This window comes from Dufourea novaeangliae, unplaced genomic scaffold (assembly GCF_001272555.1).
Source record: "Dufourea novaeangliae isolate 0120121106 unplaced genomic scaffold, ASM127255v1 scaffold11, whole genome shotgun sequence".
NCBI lineage: Eukaryota > Metazoa > Arthropoda > Insecta > Hymenoptera > Halictidae > Dufourea > Dufourea novaeangliae.
The window spans coordinates 1,573,745-1,596,537 of NW_015373895.1; the positions used below are offsets into that span (position 1 = coordinate 1,573,745).

Genomic DNA, 22,793 nt, shown 5'->3' on the forward strand with positions numbered 1-22,793 from the left:
CTCAAAAAGTATATTGGTGATTTTTTCGCATCCCAGCCCCGATTTTTCTGAGAGAAGTCGCATCTGGGCAAGAAATTTGATAATTATACCACTCTCAAAAAGTATATTGGTGATTTTTTCGCATCCCAGCCCCGATTTTTCTGAGAGAAAGACATTCATACCTTGCCGAGCATATAGCTGAATGCTATTGATCATTATCAAGCGGTGATTACATCGTAGAATAGAAATTAAGTTTCCATAAATACAAAATAAAAATAAAACTGGTTGTAAATTGCAAGGACTGATGGGACAGCCCAACAATAGAATTTCGTCATTGTCCCCAATGCAGGTAATAGTAAATGTAGTGGTATACAATTTTTTATAATACATAAATTTTTTTCAAAATATTTCCTTTATGTTGTATTTCAGTGACCTTAAACAATATTGTGTTGGAGGTCGCTGAACTCGTTTCGACAACCGCTTTCAAGTGAAATAAACCAAATTGTAGCTATTACACGAAAGGCAAATTTAAAAAATCTGTTCAAGTCATCGTATAACAAATAATTACTTTGTCCTATCCAATTTTTCTCACAGACCTACCACTTACGAGAAAAACACTGGTAACTAATAGCGTGAACACCCTGTATATCTTTAAATATGTAAATTACATACTTTAAAACAAGTATTTACATAATAGGTAAAAAGGTATCCATGGAAAATATTTACGTTGCATATCCATTTTTTCTATATCAACAGAATGCAGCTACCTTCAAAACGTCGAAAATCTCATATTAACCTGCATAAAAATTTGTGTTCGGAGCTATAAGATTAATTTTGAAATGGTTATATTACACGACGACAAATATTACGAGAGTCGTATACCTCAACCTGATTTAGGAGCCTTTGGAAATATTCTACGGTTTATCTGGAACAAGAAACGAAAAGCATTCCTCGGTAGAACAGGAAAAGAATGGGGTAATGTGAAATAGAGGTTACCGCATTTAACATTTGTCTCGATGCTTTTATTCGATTTTAACAAATCCGTATTTTCGGTTACGAACGTGTTTTGCTTACACAATCTTTAAATGCCGTGGGAAATATTAAAGACGTAGCAACAATGTGTTACATCAATTTATCGTCATCCGGTTTTTTGTATCTTTTGTTGCTCGTCACGAAAAAACGAATCTTTTTCCAAGGTTCTTTTTTAATCAAATATCTGAATTATTTCTTTTAAACTTTTACGTTTTCACGTCGTATTTTGATTGCACAACACAGAACACACATGAGCTCAAGGTTCTTTCAGTTTCATACCGTGGCACATTATTATTTCAATTAATTAAAAAAAAACACTAATAGCCGTGAAGGAAAAGTGATAGAAACTAGAGGATTTTAAAAATTATCGGAGGACAATAATCTTATTGCATGATGATTTTGTATGTTACAAATAATTAGCAAACGATAATTATTTATCCCAGAACGGATGGAAAAGTTAAAATAAACGCCGATATATGCAAGGACATATTTGTGGTTTATAACGCATTTACTTGTTATATTTCTGTTGTTTTTTCGTGTTACGGCATTTACTTCTTTTTGCCGTATTACACATGGTGTAATATCAATTCGTGTTCGTAGCTTTATTCGTTTCAACACTAACGTTTAAGTCGAAGGCATTCGAATACTTTAAGTTCGATGTAAAACATTCTTTTAAAATTTAGCACAGCTAGGACTGTTCTATTTGTGTTTCTTCTCCGTGTTGGGAGCAATATTCGCGCTTCAAATGAAGATCAGTGTGGATTTTGTTTCCAAGTTGGACAAACCGTTCTTTCAGTACACTGACCCAGCTACAAGATCCATATTAATGCCGAAGTATTTCAATTCACTTCGGAAATTCGGTAGTCCAGGTAAGTGGAAAGCATTATTCGAACAAGTAATACTACCGGTATTAAATGCAATTCTTTTGAAGGAATAGCGTTTAAACCAAGAAGTATATCGGCATCATCGCCAATCATTTCGGTGAACAATTCAAGCATCAAAGCTAGACCAAAAAGATATATTCAAGCCTTAACGGATTTCCTCCGAGGTATACAAATACATATGTATATTAGCATTGCTTATACAGGGTGTAATAAAAATGTTGGAGGACCCGGAACTGGGAGACTCGTTAGATGATTTAAAGCAAGTTTTTCCATCGCAAAAATGTTATCCGAGACTTTGTTAACGAGATATTAACGAAAAACCCCGGCCAATCAGAGCGCGAATCTGCCGGCAGAGTTTCTGCTATAACGTTAGCTAAGGGAAAACTTGTTTCAAATCACCTTATGAGTTTCCCATTTCCGGGTCTTTCAACATTTTTGTCACACCCTGTATAAAGAAAATTTAAGATTGTTTAGAACTCAAAATATGAGTTACACGTTCTCTAGACTAGAGTGTAGAGAATTCATAAAAGTTTGTTTATTTTATAATGTATACGCTTTTATAACATTTGTTTATTTTGATTCTACATTCAGTACCCTCGTAGCAATTACTGTTAGCATTTTAATGGGCCTTTGATGCACTATTGGTTGGCCAACAGTTAGAATTGTCACCCTTTTTGCAACTGGGCCAACAATCATACCCAACGTAGGGCCCACGTCACTATACTACGAAGGGCCAACTGGAGGTTTCTTTTTGTAGGGCCAATTGTTGAGTATCTACAATAAACCAACAATAGGAAGACAGTTGGCTATACTACACTTCCATAAAATCCTTTACAAATATTTGAAGGAGCATAACACTGGAAATAATATTTATAATAATTACTTCTTATAATAATTAAACAGGTAAACAAGTGTTTTACCAGAAAAGTAAACTTTACAATTTATTATGTACAATTTATACATGTAGCTAATTATTATAAATTATTTCCAACCTTCTATCCCCTGACACTATTTTCACAAAATGTCAAATGCCAAACGTGTTGCGCGATAGTAACAAATTGTGAATATATTCATAAATAAGAAAGTAAAAAAATCAATTTGAAATATACTAACAAGTTTTTGGTTGTAGCAACGTTTCTGACGTCTTTAAAACGATATTTAAATGTTGGCAAACTTTGAGTGGGCCAATGTTGTATTATCATTGTAAGTTTCTTGTTAATTAACCAACTATAATAATTGTACGCCCAACATTGGATATTCGTTGGCAAATTGTCATAACTTTGTCGTCGTAGGCCCTATTTTTGGAATTTGTAAGCAAAACCACTAACTATATCTCAACTAACTCCCAACTGTTGAATACCATTGGCCAACCATAAATGCTACTAGGGTAACATAACTGTATCCAATCATTTACGAACAGAATTGTATTAAGTGTACCAAGAAATAATCCACGGCATTTCGTCAAATTTAATACTTATTTTCGAGAACATCGGATGCATACGCCGTTTCAGTGATATTTGTCATCGTTGTTTAATCTTCACTGTAATTTTGAAAGAAGAAAAGGCTAGAAAGACTATTTATTGGTGGACCTAATATGTTAGGTATTTTCTTAATTTTCAATTCTCTCTCAAGAAGTATCAGCGTTCATGTATAGGTATATAGAGTAGTACTTGTCTATTGTTTCATTTTAGAGTACAATGCAAATGTATCGAAATATAATGTCAATTGTCAACACCAAAATTATGAATTCAATCGTACGAGGAGGCCTTGTTTCTTTGATACAAAAAGTCTCGGGGTATGCAGTAGATATCCGTACGGATACTCAAAACCTTTGAAACCCTGTGTTCTTGTCAAATTCAATAAGGTAATTTTTAACAATATTTATACAACATAAATATAACATAAGTTGGTTCCTTCATATTATACTTATACATGTAAATGCTGCAGAGGTTCGATTGGGTACCCGATTATTATAATCAATCCTCGCGTTTGCCTAAGAATATGCCGAATAACTTAAAGATGGCGATACAGTCGTCAGAAAAGGTTCGTTTACACAACTACTGGAAGAAAATGTTCAAGATTTTCGTTAATTTGCGAAAGTGATTAACTCTATAAAACTTACATTTAGGATTTATTTTAAATATAATTAGTTAAGCACCAATCAAGTGGTGCGGCACCATTAAAATTTGAAAAAATTAAACAAATGGAGTTAATCACTTTGACCTTAGAATCAGAATTCACAGTTCAAATTTTTATTATCACAAACCTTGATTAATATACAATAGAATGCATTCAACTTGGAAATTTTACACATCTCATTTAAAAAAGGTAGGTATTCCTATTTTAGGCAGTGAAAAAAGAAAATATATACGTATACACCGACCGTCGGAAAAAAATTATTATATTAATATTTAATTATTAATGCAGATGAGAGTATGATCGTGGGTACATCTGATAGAATATTAATTTATTAAATATTATTTTTAGCTTCTTTTTTTAAGGACAATACTTTCTTAAAATAAACTATTTATCACTTCTGAATTGAATATATTCTAACCTTAAGTATATTAATCAAAATTTATAATTATAGAAATTCTAATTAATATTTCGAATTTTAACATCACTTAAATATGCGAAATTTGTTATTACGTATGGAGTGGGCAGATGCTTTTGTGACTAAATGTATATAAATTGTAACCTTCGTGTTGCAAAATAGCATTGAAGTTACTTTGTTGTAGTTTTACATTTGGTTATCTTGCGACGGTGCAAACAGCGTTGATAAAGAGCATATTGGAGAAATAGATTACATTCCAAGTCCTGGGTTTCCAATTGAATATTTTCCGTTTACCGGCCAGCAAGATTATCTTTCGCCCATTGTTGCGTTACATTTCCAGAATTTAACACGTAAGAAAAATCATCTAAATTTCTCTACCAAATAAAATGTACCTTAAATCATGATGCATACTAGTGTTGTGTATATTACAGCAAACAGATTGGTCACGGTTGAATGCAATTTATGGGCCTTCAACATCGAACAACGATCTCATTACTCATTAGACTTCCAAATAATAATAGATGACTGGTAAATATAACTTAAAATAAAATTTATGCAGTTATTAGATAAAATGTCAGTAATAATTTTTTAATATCATTTAGACAGAAGAATGTGGATGACTTTTCGTGAAACGAATCCAAAGAATGAAATAACTTCGTTTACTTAATGAAAATGATATCTATATGCTTGAAATCGATACAAGTATTGGTATAAATATTTATTCTGACGAATAATCCAAGTAAAATTGTGGAAGATTTATTTATGAATTTATTAACAATATTTACTAATTTGTTAAATCTACGGTTACGTAAATATCTACTTTAAAGTGCTGTATTAATTCGTTACTTTAAAATACAATGCGAATTTTATTAATTTTACTGTAGTATTCAATGTATTATACTTTCAAAAGTCAAAAGGCATGAAATCTGTGGTTTGTTAACAAACGGCACCATTTTATTATTATGTGTATTATTTGACTGTGAATACCATATAATGCAAAGTATGGGAAACATATCAATTATAAGTTTCAACTAGCAACTATTTAAATAACAAATATTTATTTGCTTTGTTGTTCGTATAAACTGTCATTTGAATAAGGACATTATTAATAAAACATTATTTCCATATTACGTAATTATAATCCTATCGAATTTTGAAAAATAATTAGACATTAAATTAGACAGAGTAATTAATAGACACGTTAACTAATTTGTAGAAATTTCAACTGACATAACACAGCTCGTTTCGTACATTCCTAATATAAAAAGTAAACCTTGCAACGTCTACTCTAAACGATAAAATATACAACAAACTCCTTTTGTAAATAATCATCCTTCCTTCAATCCGTGAAATCCAATTTACAGCAAAGCGTGATCTTAGTTACGTTTAAACCTCGTGACAAAAAAAACATGCGAAATAATGTGACCTTGAGCGTTTCCGATACATACAGTCATTATTCTGTGTATAACCGTGGAGATAACATCTGATAGGTCTATTAATTTCATGTAAACTACACTACGGTGCATCGTATCGCGTTAATATCACAATTTAATTTAGCGGTTAACGATAATAATAAACTGTTATTAAAATTTCAAATTGCAAACCGACATAAGGGTGATATGAGTATATGGGGGATGGGTACAAACATTTAATCCCTGCATGCCCACCATATTGCTTTTGATACAAGTCAGTTTCAAACAATACAGGGTGTCTCAGTTAACTTGATCACCTCGAATAATGACTTATGAAAATTTTGAGGCGTGGAATTTAAATGGAACCAAGGGACACATCTTTTAAGGTACGTGCTTTTTTGTGGGTGGAGGCATTTCAAACATTTCAAGGTCACCTTGATTTTTTTTAACGAAATGACGTATGTTTTCTACCATAGATCGACTAGAGTAACAAATTCTGAATAAAAATGTGTTGACCTTCATATAACCTAAACTTAATAGTTAACGAGGTATTGACAAAATAATTTGTAATACGTAGTTATTAATTCTAAGACTTAAACTGGTATGATTTTGATACCGATATTACACTATCAAAGCTATACCGATACCGATATATTACCGAAAACCGAAATAAATACCGGTATTTTTTCGGTTTCTATAAGGGTAGAGCTTATACGTATAGGATTATTTAGGGCGAAGGTACGACCGAAAATACCGGTATAATAAAGGTATAATACCGGTTTCATTACTTTTTAATTATTTAAATTACGTTTCGGTAGAAGTTCCTGGTTACTATCTGGAAGCTATAGCTCGAACTGGTGCCCCTCAACTTCAATACAGTGATTTCAATACAGTGATTATTTTGTAAATATCTCGTTATCTATTAGATTTAGAATGTATGAAGGTCAACACATTCGTACTTAGAATTTGATACTCTATCGATGTATGGTACAAAAAGTAGGTAATTATCTTAACAAAAATTAAGGTGACCTTGAAATCTCCGAAATGCCTCCACCCACAAAAAGAGCACATATCTTGTAAGATGTGCCTCTTGATGCCATTTAATTTCCATGCCTCAACATTTTCATAAAGTGTACCGTTAAGTCATTATTCGAGGTGATCAAGTTAGCTGAAACACTTTCTGCATTGGCATATAAACTCCCACATATTTAAAATAATTTTATGGTTTTTCAGATTGTCTTATTTATTTAATTATTTCTTTTTTATTTCATAGTAATTTAATGTAATGAAAACGAGTATCACATCATACTATGTGTGTATATTTTACAATGTTCGTCTTATGTAAGAAAATAGTAAAATTAATTTTTAACGCCGTAATGTTTGGTATCGTTAAGAATAAAATGAACTCTTCATGAGGAAGAATTGTAAATCGTAATGGTTATTCGTGAATGTAATTAATTCCCATGGTAGTCTATGACCATAAAACCATGATTTATTCACGTCTTTAATATAATACTTGAAGTAATTAACACCTTTATGTAAACCTTGATCCTATGATGGAGATTTCTATTACACTCATATTAGGAGTCTAGTCAAATCATTGGATTATTAACTCTGTTCGTTTTTTATGAAGTATTGTGAAGGAATAATTTCCATAATTAATTATTTAATTTAATGGTAATAATTACTATTTTACAATAACTTTCTTTTATTATTATTCGATGGTTATATTCTTTTTACGGCTCGTTTACTTATCAAGATATGAGTTAAGAGGAATTAGTGAGACAGGTGTCCATAGGAGATCTTCGATTGTCAACCAGCTAATTAAGCTGTGTTAATATTCTCGATCGTTCAGCTACCGCAGTCATAAACACTTTTGAGAAAGTTTTATCACAGCATTGGAAAGGTATTGACTTCGGCTGAACACGTAAGTGTAATCTAAAAATGTCGAACAATCCAGTCTTTTGATAGAACTGTACTTACTACCTCAGGTTCATGGCGTAAAACTTAGTTAATTATTATTTCCATTAAAATTTAAATAGCCATTTAGCTTGTCAGTAACTTTCACCATTCTGTTGGAGTATATAATAAGTAGACTACGGATTTTTATGCAAAATAACATTTTCTGAAGTAATTTATAAAGACAGGAGCAAATGTAGAAATTTATTTTTCCTCTGAAGTACTGTATTGAGTTCAGAATAAAATAGAAATCTCGTTGAATTCAATGAAAGTTTTGTCTTTTATCACTGAAAACATTCTCGAAATCGGAATGGACAATGACAATTTTCACTAATGAGAATAGAGTCACGCCAAGCCAGACTCAGGAGTAGTTTGTTGTAATAATATTTCGGATTTGGTTGAAACTTGGATAAGATGTGCTTCGAGACAGCGATAAATTCAATTAATTTTTTTTTCCGACTTCGAGTGGGATGACCTAATAGTGGACTAACAGTGAACATTGACGTAATATAAAAAAAAATAAGAAAAACCAGTCACATGTTTTTCGTGAATTAGACGGTCTGACTAAGCATTACTGTATTCACTTTTCTTCAACATAAAACGATTTTGATTTCCTTTCTGTCGTCCCTTTATTTTGCTTGATGTATTCTTCACAATAGCATTGTATAATGTGTATAATAAATTCTGCTTCAAAAAACCTCATTGTTACACCACTTTTAATTTAATAAAGCAGAACCAAATAATAAAAATTGTTAATAACATTTAAGTAAATAATCACCCGTACTACTTGTGATAGAACGTATTCAATCAAACATGTTTACATGATCACCGCAGGAAGAACAATAGTTATACACGTGTTGAAAAATAGAAAATATCATATATAATTAAATGAATGGAAAATAGGAAGTAGACACTATTCACAGACAATATTAGCTAAACAATATATGTTCACACATATTTTTGTAATAAATATTTTTGTAATAAATATTTTATGGTAAAGAGATCTGCTGAAACCAATTTATGGCCCACTAAATTACACAAAACTACGATCGTAGTCGTATAATTCCCTCGATAAGATACGGTCAACGAGAACAGTTACATCATGCAGCTAATCGCTGATACGAAGGAATACCGCGGAAACTAGAGATGGCGTAAACTGCTACATGTAAATCACGATTGATTCGATCACATTCGTTCCCAATCGCGGTGATTTTTCAAAGTGATTTGTGATTTTTCATGATCGTCTCTGATTAGTGGAGAATATAACAACAATTCTTTGCCCGCGTCACAAACTTGTGTATTTTATATTAATTACATAAAAACAAAAATGCTATGTAGTTACATCGTATAGTATAAAGTAAAGGAATAATGAGTAACAATGATGAATAATGAATAAATTAAGGATTATAAATTCTAATCAACAATATATGTTGTATAATTATAGCAAATCATTCTTTTATAATTGAATTTTTTCTACTGATTTATCAAAACGTAAATATTAATGTAATTCATTTTCAAATCATATTGAATATGTGTTTCTTTAAAGATTGCTTTTAAGAATTCACATCACAGTGAGAAATTTCACTGAAGATAAAAAAATCATTATCACGGACACAAATGAAGTTAAATCACGACCATGATCGTGATTCTGCGATCACTGTGATAAATAGACTGCGGGTTTTATGCATTTGTAGCCTATAGGGCTCTGTGAAATACAATAAAAGGCAGAACTCTCATTGGATTCAACGAGTTTTTTTGCTTTATTTTAAACCCAATAAGACATTTAAGAGGAAAACTAAATTTCTACATTTGCTCCTGTCTTTATAAATTATTTTAGAAAATTTAATTTTGCAGAAAAATCCGCGTCTAATGATAAATCATTATTAGTGTTTTTGCACATCATCTCTAGCAGATGAGGAAACCAAACGCTCGCCGGCGACAAGTGTGATTCGGGCATAAGGCGGGGGACTGTGCGGCTCCTGATGTGTACACACATGTATCACAACATTTCCCACCGCTCGATCGGTAGACGTAGGGGTCCCCAGTCGATCGTAGTCTTGCCAACGAGACTGACTACGCGCGATACCGTTCCGTTTTACTTCGCGGCAAACTACGGCCCGAGCACCTTCCGTTCGAGAGGATTTGCAACCTCGTCGAGCAGTCGCGAGGCCGTTGTACCTACTCCTTCCTTTAAACTCTCGAGAATATATATTTACCACGGACCTGCCACTGCATCCCATCGCGCGCGTACGGTGACTTTATGCACGAGTTAAGGACAGCTCCATCGCGAAGCCAGTTCCGAGTGAGAGTATCGCGAGTTACGGAAAGTCAAAACGGTTCGACAGCATGCCCGGCAAAACGCAACTGAAGAAGGACCCTTACGAGTTCGATTACAATAGAGTGCCCGAATCGAAGACGAAATGGATGGCCGTTCGAGATTACATTCACGATCCCGCCGAGGGCACTTACTGTGGTCACACGGGAAAGAAATGGGGTAATTAACTTTGTTAAAAGTTTTTTGGTTTTTTAACTTGATTTATCGTGAATCGAGGTGGGCCCGCGGACAACAATATCATTCTTTCCGCGCATAGAAGCTTCAACGCTCGTCTAGATAAGTACGCGAGAAACGGGATGATTCTTTAGCGGAAATTGGCCAGCGCTCTTGAACATTCGGCTTTTACGAGACCGTCGCCTTTAACATGGTTGCCCTCTGTGTCACCGAGGTAGGCGTGAGACGGAGTTGAACGCCTAAATCAAATACCGAGAATTACACAGCTCTTCTTTGGGTTTGCTACATGTCACCGGGTTGACCTTGCGGTACCTACTCAGTCTTCCCTGCGCCTTGAACTTCCTTTGTTCGTGTAAAGTAACGGGCCCGCGAAGGTTTAATACGTCAATTGAGGCACGCGTAAACACGTGTACTTATGTTTGTGTTCGGAACGGTGAGTGCGTCGCAAGACGATGCTCGTGCTCTGCCAAACGCAGAATGAAAGGGCACCGGGAATAAATAGCGTCCCAGCTGGGGTAAGATTTAGAGACAAAACATTTCCAATGTTAATTTAACCGGTATCTAACTGGGTAACTTTTTGACGACCAATGCTCATCTAAGCACAATTGAGGACATACGTGTAAAAACGATCTGATGCTTTTTGTGCTACAGCAAATGCGAATAAGACGAAACTTGTATTAGGCAAGTGCAAAAGTTTCTTAGACCAAATATATATACAGAATTTAAAATGAACTTCACCGTTTAAAATATGTAGGTTACCCAGCCTTGAATATCACCAATGTTGAGTAAGAGGAAATAGAGTCGATAGAACATTGAGGGATTTGCTCTGAGGGCGTTTTGCTCTGAGAAATTGAATTAATAATAATTTAATGAAATGCATAATGAAAGGAAGGGTTAACTTTCCGAGCGAGTGTGTACTGTTCTATAAAATGAAGAATTTTAAGCTTGTATTGGGTCAATGCAAAAGTTTTGATGAAATTTTGGGCAGATATGATTGTGATAGTTTTGAGGAAACACGGAACAATTGTGTTAATATATTTTTAGACGGTGTCAGTATAACACACCCTGATAACCAGTTGTATACAAATTTCGAGTAAATTGCCAGCAATAAATGACAAAAATTTTCAAAAAAACCATAGCCATCTGTTTCCGCATATGACTTTGGTTTTGCAGGCAACTGTAAAGCAAATTGGCAGAAAGTCTTGCAAAAGGACTTATGTCAAATTGAGGGCAAAACCGAAACAAGGTTTGCGTAAGCCAATTTTCCGCATGTGTTGCTGCCAATTTGCTGCCAATGTGCGTGCAAGTTGTTTGTAGCAAATCTTGCATAAAACTTGTAGCCAGCACTTTATAACAGGCATTGGACAAAATTTAGTTGATTCGACAATTAGTTGTATAGAACAAAAATTAACGCGATTCAGTGTTTTAGTGTTTAAAGTAAAATAAAAATTGAGCTTTTGAAAAAAATTCAAAAAAGGAAAAGACTGAACGCTTCGAACACCGTAAAGAGCACTTATGATCTGTTTGGAGAAGCTGGTCTGTGAATCACACGCTGTGGTACACTGTAAATTTATAATTTAATTATATAAATTCAATAAATAATGATATTCAAAAATTTGTTTATTAGAATAAAAATTTCCATAGAAACTACACATGTCATAAAAGAATGATTATGTATTTCTTTATATTATTGTTAAATTGTAATTAAAATTATTCTTAATCTACTCGTTTAGAATAAAACCCATCTAAAGCTTTTGCACTGGTCCAATATTTTAACCATGAATGTACCTCGAATATTTCTTGACAATGAAAATAAGGTGGCTAAATAAATGGTATTGTAACAAGAGATAAAAAAAACATTTATGACCATAAACGTATGGGAGATCACTTTAAACTCTAAGAATGAACTGAAAGTAAATAAAAAAGAAGGTTAATGAAGCCAAAGGGTTATTTTACTTTCATATTTCTACACAGAATTTAAAATGAACTAAACTATTCACTGTTTAAAATATCCACTTTACCTAACCTTGAATATCACCGATGTTAAATAAAGTTGATAGAACATCGAGGGATTGTGTTTCGTGCAAAATAGACAACAGAGATGGTCCAGTTCTGACGGCTTAATTGCTATCAGTGACATTGAAACGGTATAGTGCCTCGCTCGAGCATTGATAAGAAATTAGATTTCACTATCTTATTATTTCAGAACGTATTAACCGGCCTCTAACGTGCATGCAGTGCCGATAGCTAATGTATTGGCGCAGACTACTCGCCCCAGTTGAATGCGCGCGTCAATTCAATCTTCGTTAGTGACGCGTTCATGATCGCCGAGAATAACTAGAAAATCGTAAACTAAATTTACGAAAGGCCTGAATTTACCATGATTCTGTTCTTGTTTCCGTATTTTCTTTGGCTGTATGTAGTACATATCTATGTATGTATGTTACACCCCGGATGGAATGTTATGTAGCCTGTTTGAATGAAGAACATCTGACTGTTTCAATCGTGCTGTAATGAATAGACTGCGGATTTTTATGCAAAATAACATTTTCTATAGTATCTTATAAAAACCGGAGTAAATGTAGAAATTTATTTTTCTTCTTAACCCTCATCCGTCCCTCATTTTTCCAAGTTCATTTGTCCCTCGGTGTCAATTTGACCCAGTGGTAAAAATTAATACAATGAAGCGATAAATAGTTAAATTTACAAATTCTTTAAGGTAAAACATCATGAAGCCTCAACTAAATTTACGTAGACATGGCAGAATAACATCATTTCTTAGGAGCAAACTGTGTCAAATTTACACAAGGGATGATGAGGGTTAAGTATCTTATTGGGTTTAGAATAAATAGAAATCTCGTTGGATACGATGAAAGTTTTGTTTTTATCATATTTCACAGAGCCCTATAGGCTACAAATGCAAATGTCTCGCAATTGAATGAAATTTATCGTTTGTTTTTATTTAAATATAAAATACGTTTTATATTGTATCCTGTATTATGAAATAATAACTTTTTCGCATTCATGAGACATCGATCAAATATTTTTATGATAAATTTACCATCATACGTCAATCTGACAGTATTGTTTCGTTTTTTTCTTTTTTAAATGTACATTGTGAATAATAACAGAAAATACAAAAATTCGTTATTAAGCTGTAGTATTTTCTTTTGACTGCTGCAAAAAGTAATGGATTATGAATAAAAGTAAAATCATAAGTTTAACAAATAGAAGTTCACGAAGGTAAAGTACTCGTGATAAAAAAAACATACATATCTCGTAATAAGTATATAACCGATTATTCTGAAGTTTTAATTATAATCTAAAAATAGAAATTCATTAATAAAAAAACAACAATCATTATTAATTCATATGACAAATGAAAATATTCTCATATTTAACAAGTAATAGCGTTTGGACGTATATTCCTCGCGTTTCTTATTATAATTCTGTGCATAAATATAAGATAGTAACAACGGTTGCGGAGCAATGTCGAAACAGAACCGGTTTCTCACTCCACAGTTGTAAACTCTGCAGTTATTCAACGTGAACTATAAAAACCTAATAACAAAAAAAGCAGATTTCTTTCCTTGAAATGATAGTTTAATTTTTATAAAAGCATTTGTACGTATTTTGAATTCAGTGGTTGAAATTTGATTTTTAAAATTAAATAGTGTTAGATGTTGGATTAATTTATATGTAAAACAAGATTGAAAGAATTCGAAATTTTGTCATTTTTGTCTTTAATTTGATACTAATAATGAGTTAATCGAAAATATAATTTCAGTTCATGATATTTACATAAATTCGGTATACATATACTGAAATCTTCAGAATATACCGAAAACGTCCGAGGAAGTTATTAATTTGAAATTCTTATATATAAACCGATCTATCGTTAGATCCCCTATTCTCTGAATCTTTTTGGTGAAATACACACATGATCAATAATGTGTATGAATTACATAATCGTCGCAATTGATTTCCCTGTTCTTCAGGAGTACATACATAAGGGCTCAAACCTTGACAGCTTATTCTACTTACGTTAAGTGAAGAAAAGAAAATGCTTCCTTACACACAATACTTTTTAATTACGTTATTATTGTACAAGAATACCTAGTACATATTTGCCTTTTTAGCCCTGAAATACTTTTTATTTATAGAACACACGCGGAATTAAATATTTCTTCACTATTCACGTTGCATTTAAAACGAACCAAGATATAAAGTCAGTTTTTTAATTTTCATCAGACTAACACCACAATATAGTAATCGACACGCATATACACTACCGTTAATAAGTATTTGTCCATTTAAGTGATAGTCAAACTGACCAAAGAGAAATATTACTATTAATTATCAATTATTATAATTAAGATAAGATTAAGATAGGATTAGAAATAAATAAATAAGTATTTGTCCTCCCATCAAAGAAAGGTTTACGTCCTTCGTTTTAGGTTTTATCTTGAGAATTTTGAATGAATGATCATGAACTTTCCTTGTTTTACAGTACTGCGCAAATTAATGTAAACACAGGTTTCACTTGAGGAGATGTACCTAAGCCATAAATTGGGAATTTAGTCTGACTACGTAAATCTTGTTGCTGATCGAAACTAGTTTTCCTGAAGTTTATTCTACCATTTCTTATTAAAACAACCTCATCACAAGAAGCAGTCTTCCTTTTTCTTCCATGCTTTCTTCTTCCCTTCACTTCAGCTGATCCGGTTTCCTTTTTTTTTTAAGACGTCATTTACTGCACCCAGGTTCACGACGTATTCCTTAGCCATATCTAGGGTTGCTAACTCTGTCGAGTCGCAATAAAAGACACTACAAAATACATTTATTTTAATTCCTTTTTTATTATTATTGTAAATTATTATTGTAATCTAGAATTGATATTCATGTGAACGAACAATTTCTTAAAACTTTCGAAAACATTCGAAAAAAGTTTTACTTTAGTAATTTAGGTAATAATATGTATATCGACTCATTAAACACAAAAGATGCATTATTAGAATAATCATTAGAATTCAATTAAAAAAATGTTAATTCATAAATGTAGAAAAACGTAAAAAAATATTTGAAACTTTTAAAACTAAAGCTAAAGTAAACTTTTAATTTTTAAAATTATATTTATTCTGATTTTTGGCAGACTTGAGGGATTTGCATCATCTTTTATTTTTTCGAAAAATTCTGAACAACTTTCTTCCAAATTACAATATATAAATAATTCATTTTTTATAAGTTCAAATATGTTGTTTTTTGTCCTACAGTACTTCTGCTGCATTTTTTAACAAAGTAATAGAAACAATTATTTGGCGCACTAAAAGACATACATAATATCTGATTTTCAAACCATTTTATCATGTAACTAAAAAAACATTCCCAAAATGATCCTATGGATCTAAGCGTTCACATTAGTGTATAATCCCTGATCCACAGATCCATAAGTACACAGAGGACGCATAAAGTTAATCTTTCTCATGGTCTGACTGTATAATACCTCGAAACTCGTATTAACGTCGCGTGATAAGGCAGATGAACTATCCTTCAGAGAACCACAAAAAGAAATGTAAAAGGAAAGTGGAAAGGCTTTGAGAGCGCAGGAAGCACCGGTTCTTGTCTGACCATTACATGTGAAAACTTTCCACGGTAAGGCTTCGTAATCTACAAGGATCTCCAAAAATGGTCAATGTTCCTATTTCTAATGATATAAGAGTTCTGTTATCGCAGATATTGATTTTTATTATTTATTTATTTAAGCAACAATCGACAAAAAATTTTATTAGACATAAAATTTAAACCTCCTTTTATAATTGAGTTTAAATGAAAGTATTTTTAAAAACATTTTAACTTCATAATAGTTCATTTAATATGAAGTATAAAATGTCCCTATTTCTGTTCAACGAAAATTGAATTGCCAAAACCAAACTTTGGCGAAGAATTAAGTTTTCTTTTAGCACGAACCGGTCATCTCCAGGAATGACGATTCTTCAGAAACTACAAAAAAACTTTCCAAAAAATTAGAGATTCAACTTTTTCTGTTTTCATTATAGTTTGTTATACTTACAAAATTTAAACATGTACAATATACCTTATGCTGTTTTTAGTTTTCCTTGAAAGTCATTTTTTTAAACAATTTGTTGTCTCATGAGGATGACCGTTTTTTGCCTCAAACAAGTAATGATATACGGTAATAAGTTCTTTTGAAATTTATAATGATGTACAAAGAATAAATTAATGTACAGAAATATAATACTTTGCAAGATAAATATTATGCAAAATTTATTTGACCACTTAATCCACATCTGAAGCGTATCTGATTATAGTATAAAATAAAGCAAGCTCTACTAAACACGATTTAGTACATTCATTTCCATTCACACAATTTCTAATTCGTTTACATTTTAAATATACATATAAAATAACAATGTTGTGTGTCTACGGAACGATGGCAGCCAGAGAACAATTTGTTCCAGAAAAAAAAATCGACATAAAGAGAAAAACTCTATTTCACTGAAAAGGAACATCGAGTAGACCATTTACGTAGGAAACACGTATCATTCATCTGCATACTCTGAACCGAATACGTAACAATTGCAGTATTGATAACAGTGGTCTCAAACGTCTGCCTTTTGTAATTCGCTATTTTTGTTCTGCACTGTTGCTCGCTGCAAAATGTGTAATTACACCTTGAGGAAGCTGGAGGAATATAAAAAAAGTAAATTATTGCAGTATTAGTTATGGATTTTAATTCATAACACACGGTGTGTATACTGGGCAGTATTCGCCGAAAAATAAAAAATTTAATTCAAATAAAATAGATTTTCTTCAATAGGCTAAATAATTCGGAATGATAATTAACAATTATGTTTATTTCATACGAATTAATGATGATAATAAAATTAATGAAAATATTAATTTATCAAGAAAGAAAGTAATAGGAATATAAATAAAAAAGTACACGATATTCGAGAATATTAATAAAAAGATACGTTCGGTAATAACGAAATTACTGCAGTTGTTGTTACAATAAACTGGTTATAGTAATACATACTTTGGAGAAAACTTTCTGGCTGAATAACAACCGATAATATTTCTTCTGTAACAAATGAACAGGAAATTAGAATTAATTCGGTGTTTTCACGTTCTAAAGCAAGAATATTTGAAACAACTTCAATTTTCCTGATTATCTGTGAATTATCATTCAACAAAGTACGATTTAACTCGACAAGTAAAATTTTTCTCGATTTTCACACTTTACTACTGGAACACATAAAAGAGTATATAATCATTTTTATGTTATACATAGGTACATACATCCATGCGAGTTTAAATAAACAAATTTAAACAATCACATGTTTTTATCTACTATTCAAAACTACTGTTTTTGCTATGTAAACCACATTTGGTTATTAATAGCAATAAATAAATAAATAAAATATCGTACATCGTTATAAAAATATCGTCGTAATTTTTCAATTACATATTTTTTGAGCTAAAATGTTTTTAATATTTAGACAAACAGATATTTATAGTAAAAATTCCCGACATATTTTTATACGAAATGCAGTTATTTCATTTGATGTTGCATTAGAGTAACATTAACAATTTGTGTGATATATCCGCTGCAAAGTTTTATGCGTTATAAACTATAAAGTTTTATACGGAAAGAAGCGTGCAATAACTTGTTAACCAGCACACTAACGTTAGTATTTTATTTTTATCGAATTTTTTTCGTCGAAAGAGAGGAAAAGTGAAGGACGAGCATTGAGCGAGAGAGGAAGGGGCAAAGAAAAGAAAAGAATGAGATCTATTAGAGCGGAAGTAACTTGTGTCACGATTTATTGATATTAATGCTTCTAATCTCTCCTAATGTGGTAAGATTGAATTCGGCACGGTTATACAATTGTTCCGTCCTACGATTCTCTTTCTTACAGTGGCTAATCCTCCATCGCGGAAATAACAATATGACCGGCTGGCATCTATTTAAAATATCGTTGGATTTTCCATGAAATATTTCTTACGGCAATTTACACGTTCGTCTACGGAATGCACGGTTTTCCAATATTTGATCGACGAATCGGTCTCGACCACGCGCTAATTGTTAAACCGGTAAGAGAAACAATTACGGCCATGAAACCCTTACTATTAGGAGAAATTCGTGAATACAACGCGGTAAAAACGATCCCTTCATCATTTCTGACTCACATCGATAGGTTACTAACACAAAATCACGGTGGCTCGAAGCCCTTACCGACATTGTAGAAGTTTTGTCGACTAGAAAAAAGAACAGCGACTAAAAAAGGAAATAGAGTGAGCCGAAAGCTTCAGTCAATACTTCTGCGGCGTCTTAGCCCGGTCGATTTCATTCAATGACACACGTCGATCAGTTCCCGAATTACTCGGACAGCACCATCACTGTGTGCGTATCGCTCTGGCGAGCGAATGACTCCGGCACCGTCCTAGGAGGGTTAAACAGAGATTTTCCTCCGCTATGTCGCCAGGAAAACCGGAAGGGGCACAACCACTGAAATTTGCTAATTAAAAATTTAATTCGCTTCTTCATTGCCCTTCGACAATTTTTAGCAAATCAGCGAACCGAGCAACATCATATCAATTTTTCTCAAACAAGATCTACCAAATTATTCTCTCCAAGACCGCTAAGTCAATGTTGAAAGTGCGAATTGTTACCCTCACGAGAGATTTAAATTCATTCAAAACAATTTTTTTTCTATTCTGTCTTGTAGGAGATGAAAAATCCAGTCGAATATGCCTGAGTCTATGAGCTGAAGATGACCTTGAACACCAAAAAAGTGATCTCACTCTAAGACAGTGTTATTAGTTGTTCTTATAATACACTTATAACAATAATACACTTTTTAACATTAGTAATCAAGGATCACGATGCTCTTTGAATTATCCACTGATTACATTTTTGGTGTTCAAGGTCATCTGAGACATGCTCGAATGCATTTTTTTATCTTCTACAAGATACAATAAAGAAGAAATTATAGCTTACTGGTAAAAATACCGGTGACTTGAAAAAAAAACGCGGAAGAAAGGAACTTAAAGAATTTTTTTTCCACGATAGTCTTCTTTCGACACCATTCAAAACTGTGCTTTACACATTTCTCATACCATTGAAAAGAGACGAGATATTTAGGTAGTCCCCTTCAGCTGGGACACCCTGCATACCCCGAAAAACTAATAAATTACTACAAATTGTTTATCAATATATTTTTCAATTTTTGTTTCTTTTCTACTACTTCACTAGCAACCTTGAAATACTGCAGTAGATACGCAATTATGCAAAAGGTGATTCGATACGGAGGTAACTTGATAAACGTACCAGTTTTAAACGATAGCAATTGGCGTTGCAACCACAAATTCCCGTGAGTTTTTCGTGTCAGTAGATTCTCATGCAGCCGGTGAATGATACATTGAAATTACACAGGAAGAAAAAAGGAAGTAACTTTAACTACTAAAATTACTGCGTATTCGCAGAAAAATATGCACGTACGCTTGGATAGTTGCCGTATTAACATAGAAACCAGCTGCTCATCCTCGCTGAAAACAAAACACAGATATCGTAAAGCTGCGTCTGCACTATATAACATAACATGTTATATAACAAAGTTATAAAACTTGTTAAAAAAAATCACTGATTTAGAACAAAATACTGATTCCGTGTTGATTAGAGACAGTTTAAGAAAAAAAATGTTGATTCAAATTTCCGGAAGTTTCCACACAAAACAACTATTAGTGTAGTTACGTTTCTCTATTGATTCTCTAAAGAATGACACCTTGCTCATGGGGATCCTCCACCTTGCACGAAATGAAATTGAGTCAAAATTACTAAACGAAACCATCCGTAATTTAAATCCTACAAACATTTGTAAGACTAAAGCTGCGTCTACACTATATGTATAACATAACATATATAGCAAAGTTATAAAACTTGTTAGAAAAACAGAAAGAAAAATGGTATATAACGTGATGTTACATAACATTTTTTGTATTGTATAGCAAGTTATATGTTATCCATGTAGTTGACGCCATTATTAATAATGAGACGCGAAATGTTATATAAACTTGTTACAGACTTATCCGAAAGATAAAGTCTTGTAACAAGTTATCATAACATGTTATATAGCAAGGTTATACAACAATTTGTTATATAACGCTGTTTTGATATATAGTGTAGACGCAGCTTAAGAGGGAGTATTCGTTTAAAAAACTGAAAACCTGCTTACCTTAGCAATCTTCCATTTTTGCCGATATCGTTCTGTTTACTTATTGTTAGTAGAAATATGGTTTTCAACATTTTTTTCATAACAGTGTTTTATACAGGGTGTTAATTTTAACTCGAGCACTTAAATAATTTCCGCTATTATTGAAAGTTAGAAAAAATGACTATATAGGATTTACATAGTTTTAAGGCGTGCATCAGATGTTGACAAAACGTTTTTCACTTCTTATTACGTTTCTTTACTTCTGCATTCTTCAAACTGAAACTGATTTCTTCGCCTTCAAGGTCATGGTGTGTAGGTCGTTGAACTCATCTTGACATCGATTACCACAACACATTATAAAAAATACATGTTAATATGCAAAAAAATACATTGACCTTGAAAAAACTGTTAAAATGACCTACACAGGATTTTTTTTATAACCATCAGATGTATGCCCTAAAACCATGTACATCCTATTTAGTCATTTTTTCTTACTTTCAATAGTAGCGGATATTATTTGGGTGCTCGAGTTAAAATTAACACCCTGTATATTACTTCTTAAGTTACCCAAGACGAAATATTGTATACATAAACTATGAGTAAAATTACTCTAGTTAGTGGAATGTAATATGTACATTTTACATTTAATACAGGACACACTCTAATTTTTTTCAATCAAAATGCCGTATTGTTTGGTACACTTACAAATATACTGACATCTAGTGATGAATAATGCTTTAACCTGTAATTTTGAATGTATAATACATAACTGCAGCATTATTGTGCGGGCAAAGTTATATTCTGGACACTGTCCGGTAATATGATTTAGGTCCTAAGATTTTGCACCACAGTAACATGAACCATCAAGAATGAAATTAATTCTTGGTAGGCATTGGCGTAACTAGAATTTTTTTCTGGGGGGTGCTAGACCCTGTGACTTTCACTCATAACACTTCCCATCAGGCATGTGTACGTAATTTATAACACACGTGTGGATTGCACAAAATAAAATTACACACTATACCATAATTATTTACACATTGTTTAACATTAATACTAAAAATAGAAGGATATAAATATAATTCTTAAAAATAAAAGAAATTTATAATTAATTAAAATCAAGAGTATATTATGTGCAGATACCTATAATTAAAATCTATTACATATAAGCTTCAATTTACTGTTTTTGTTTTCTGTAAAAATATTTTTCACGTTCTCGAGCGCTACTTCCCTTAATTGCATCCGACCCTTCAATTGATGTTGCAGGATTATTAGTTAAATAGAATGTACAAATTAAACAGCTTAATTCTAATACAATTTTACTTAATACTTTAACGTAATAAGGATAGTATTGTATTTTTTATACTTAAGTTGCGTTGTGTATTGCATTTTGGCCCAAGTATTTATTTTTTATAACATAACATTTTACCAACTGAAGAATGTTTTTCTTTACATATTTCAATCATTTCTGGACGGGGGGGGGGGCGGCAGGCCCACTTATTAGTTACGCCAATGTTGGCAGGGAAGCATTCAAGTTGTAATAGTTGGCATGACTTCTATTGACAAATGTAATTAAGCTGGGTAGTTTATGACCGTAAAACTATGGTTTGTTCGCGTCTATGAAGTAGTACTTGAGGTAATTAACACCTTTATGTAAACCTTCACCTAGTATCTAAGGCCATAAATTAAAACCGGAAAGGGTAGCTTGAAATTTGGTAAATATTGAGATTCTGTAGCTTCTCTATTTAATAAGTCTACCGTTTAGTTTTCGATTATGCCGTTGCGGGATGGAATCCAAATGAATTCGATAATTAGTCTGTTGCAGTTGTTGTTTATAACTTATCATACGTATTTCTCATTTCTATGTACAGTAATGTCTCGATGAGTGCAACGTACTGGGTTCCACTTAGTGTTGTATAAAGCTCGAGTCTTTGAAGCTACAAAGCTTAGCCTTAAAGACTGAGTCTTTAAGGCTACAATCATATGAAGCTCGAGGCTCAAGGCTCGAGCTCCAAGACTCGAGTCGTCGAGGCTCGAGGCTCGAGTTTCAAGACTTTGAGTAGTCGAGGCTCGAGCCTCGAAGCTCGAGGCTTTTATGTTTAACACGTTCACTGCTGAGCGTGTTTCTGCTGGTTTTGTCTTCAGCGCCAAAGAGTGATTGCCCATTAGAATCATATAATAATATATTACACAATATGATTATATGTATTGTGCAAACTTATCATGCGT

General features: G+C 32.6%; 2 protein-coding genes across 2 annotated transcripts in view; both read left to right on the forward strand.

Moving 5' to 3' along the window:
• The first annotated feature begins 818 nt into the window (after window positions 1-818).
• Window positions 819-4,981, forward strand: LOC107189928 (sodium/potassium-transporting ATPase subunit beta-1-like). Its single transcript, XM_015578623.1, has 7 exons — window positions 819-959; window positions 1,700-1,880; window positions 1,943-2,059; window positions 3,587-3,759; window positions 3,843-3,938; window positions 4,634-4,799; window positions 4,881-4,981. The coding sequence occupies exons 1-7, from the start codon at window positions 819-821 to the stop codon at window positions 4,979-4,981; spliced, it is 975 nt and encodes a 324-aa protein (XP_015434109.1).
• A 4,899-nt stretch (window positions 4,982-9,880) lies between these two features.
• Window positions 9,881-22,793, forward strand: part of LOC107190665 (sodium/potassium-transporting ATPase subunit beta-2-like) — a 28,324-nt gene continuing 15,411 nt past the window's right edge. Inside the window, exon 1 of the mRNA XM_015579512.1 lies at window positions 9,881-10,314. Within this exon, the coding sequence (XP_015434998.1) occupies window positions 10,167-10,314 (148 nt within the window). The 5' untranslated portion in view covers window positions 9,881-10,166. The remainder of the gene's footprint in view (window positions 10,315-22,793) is intronic.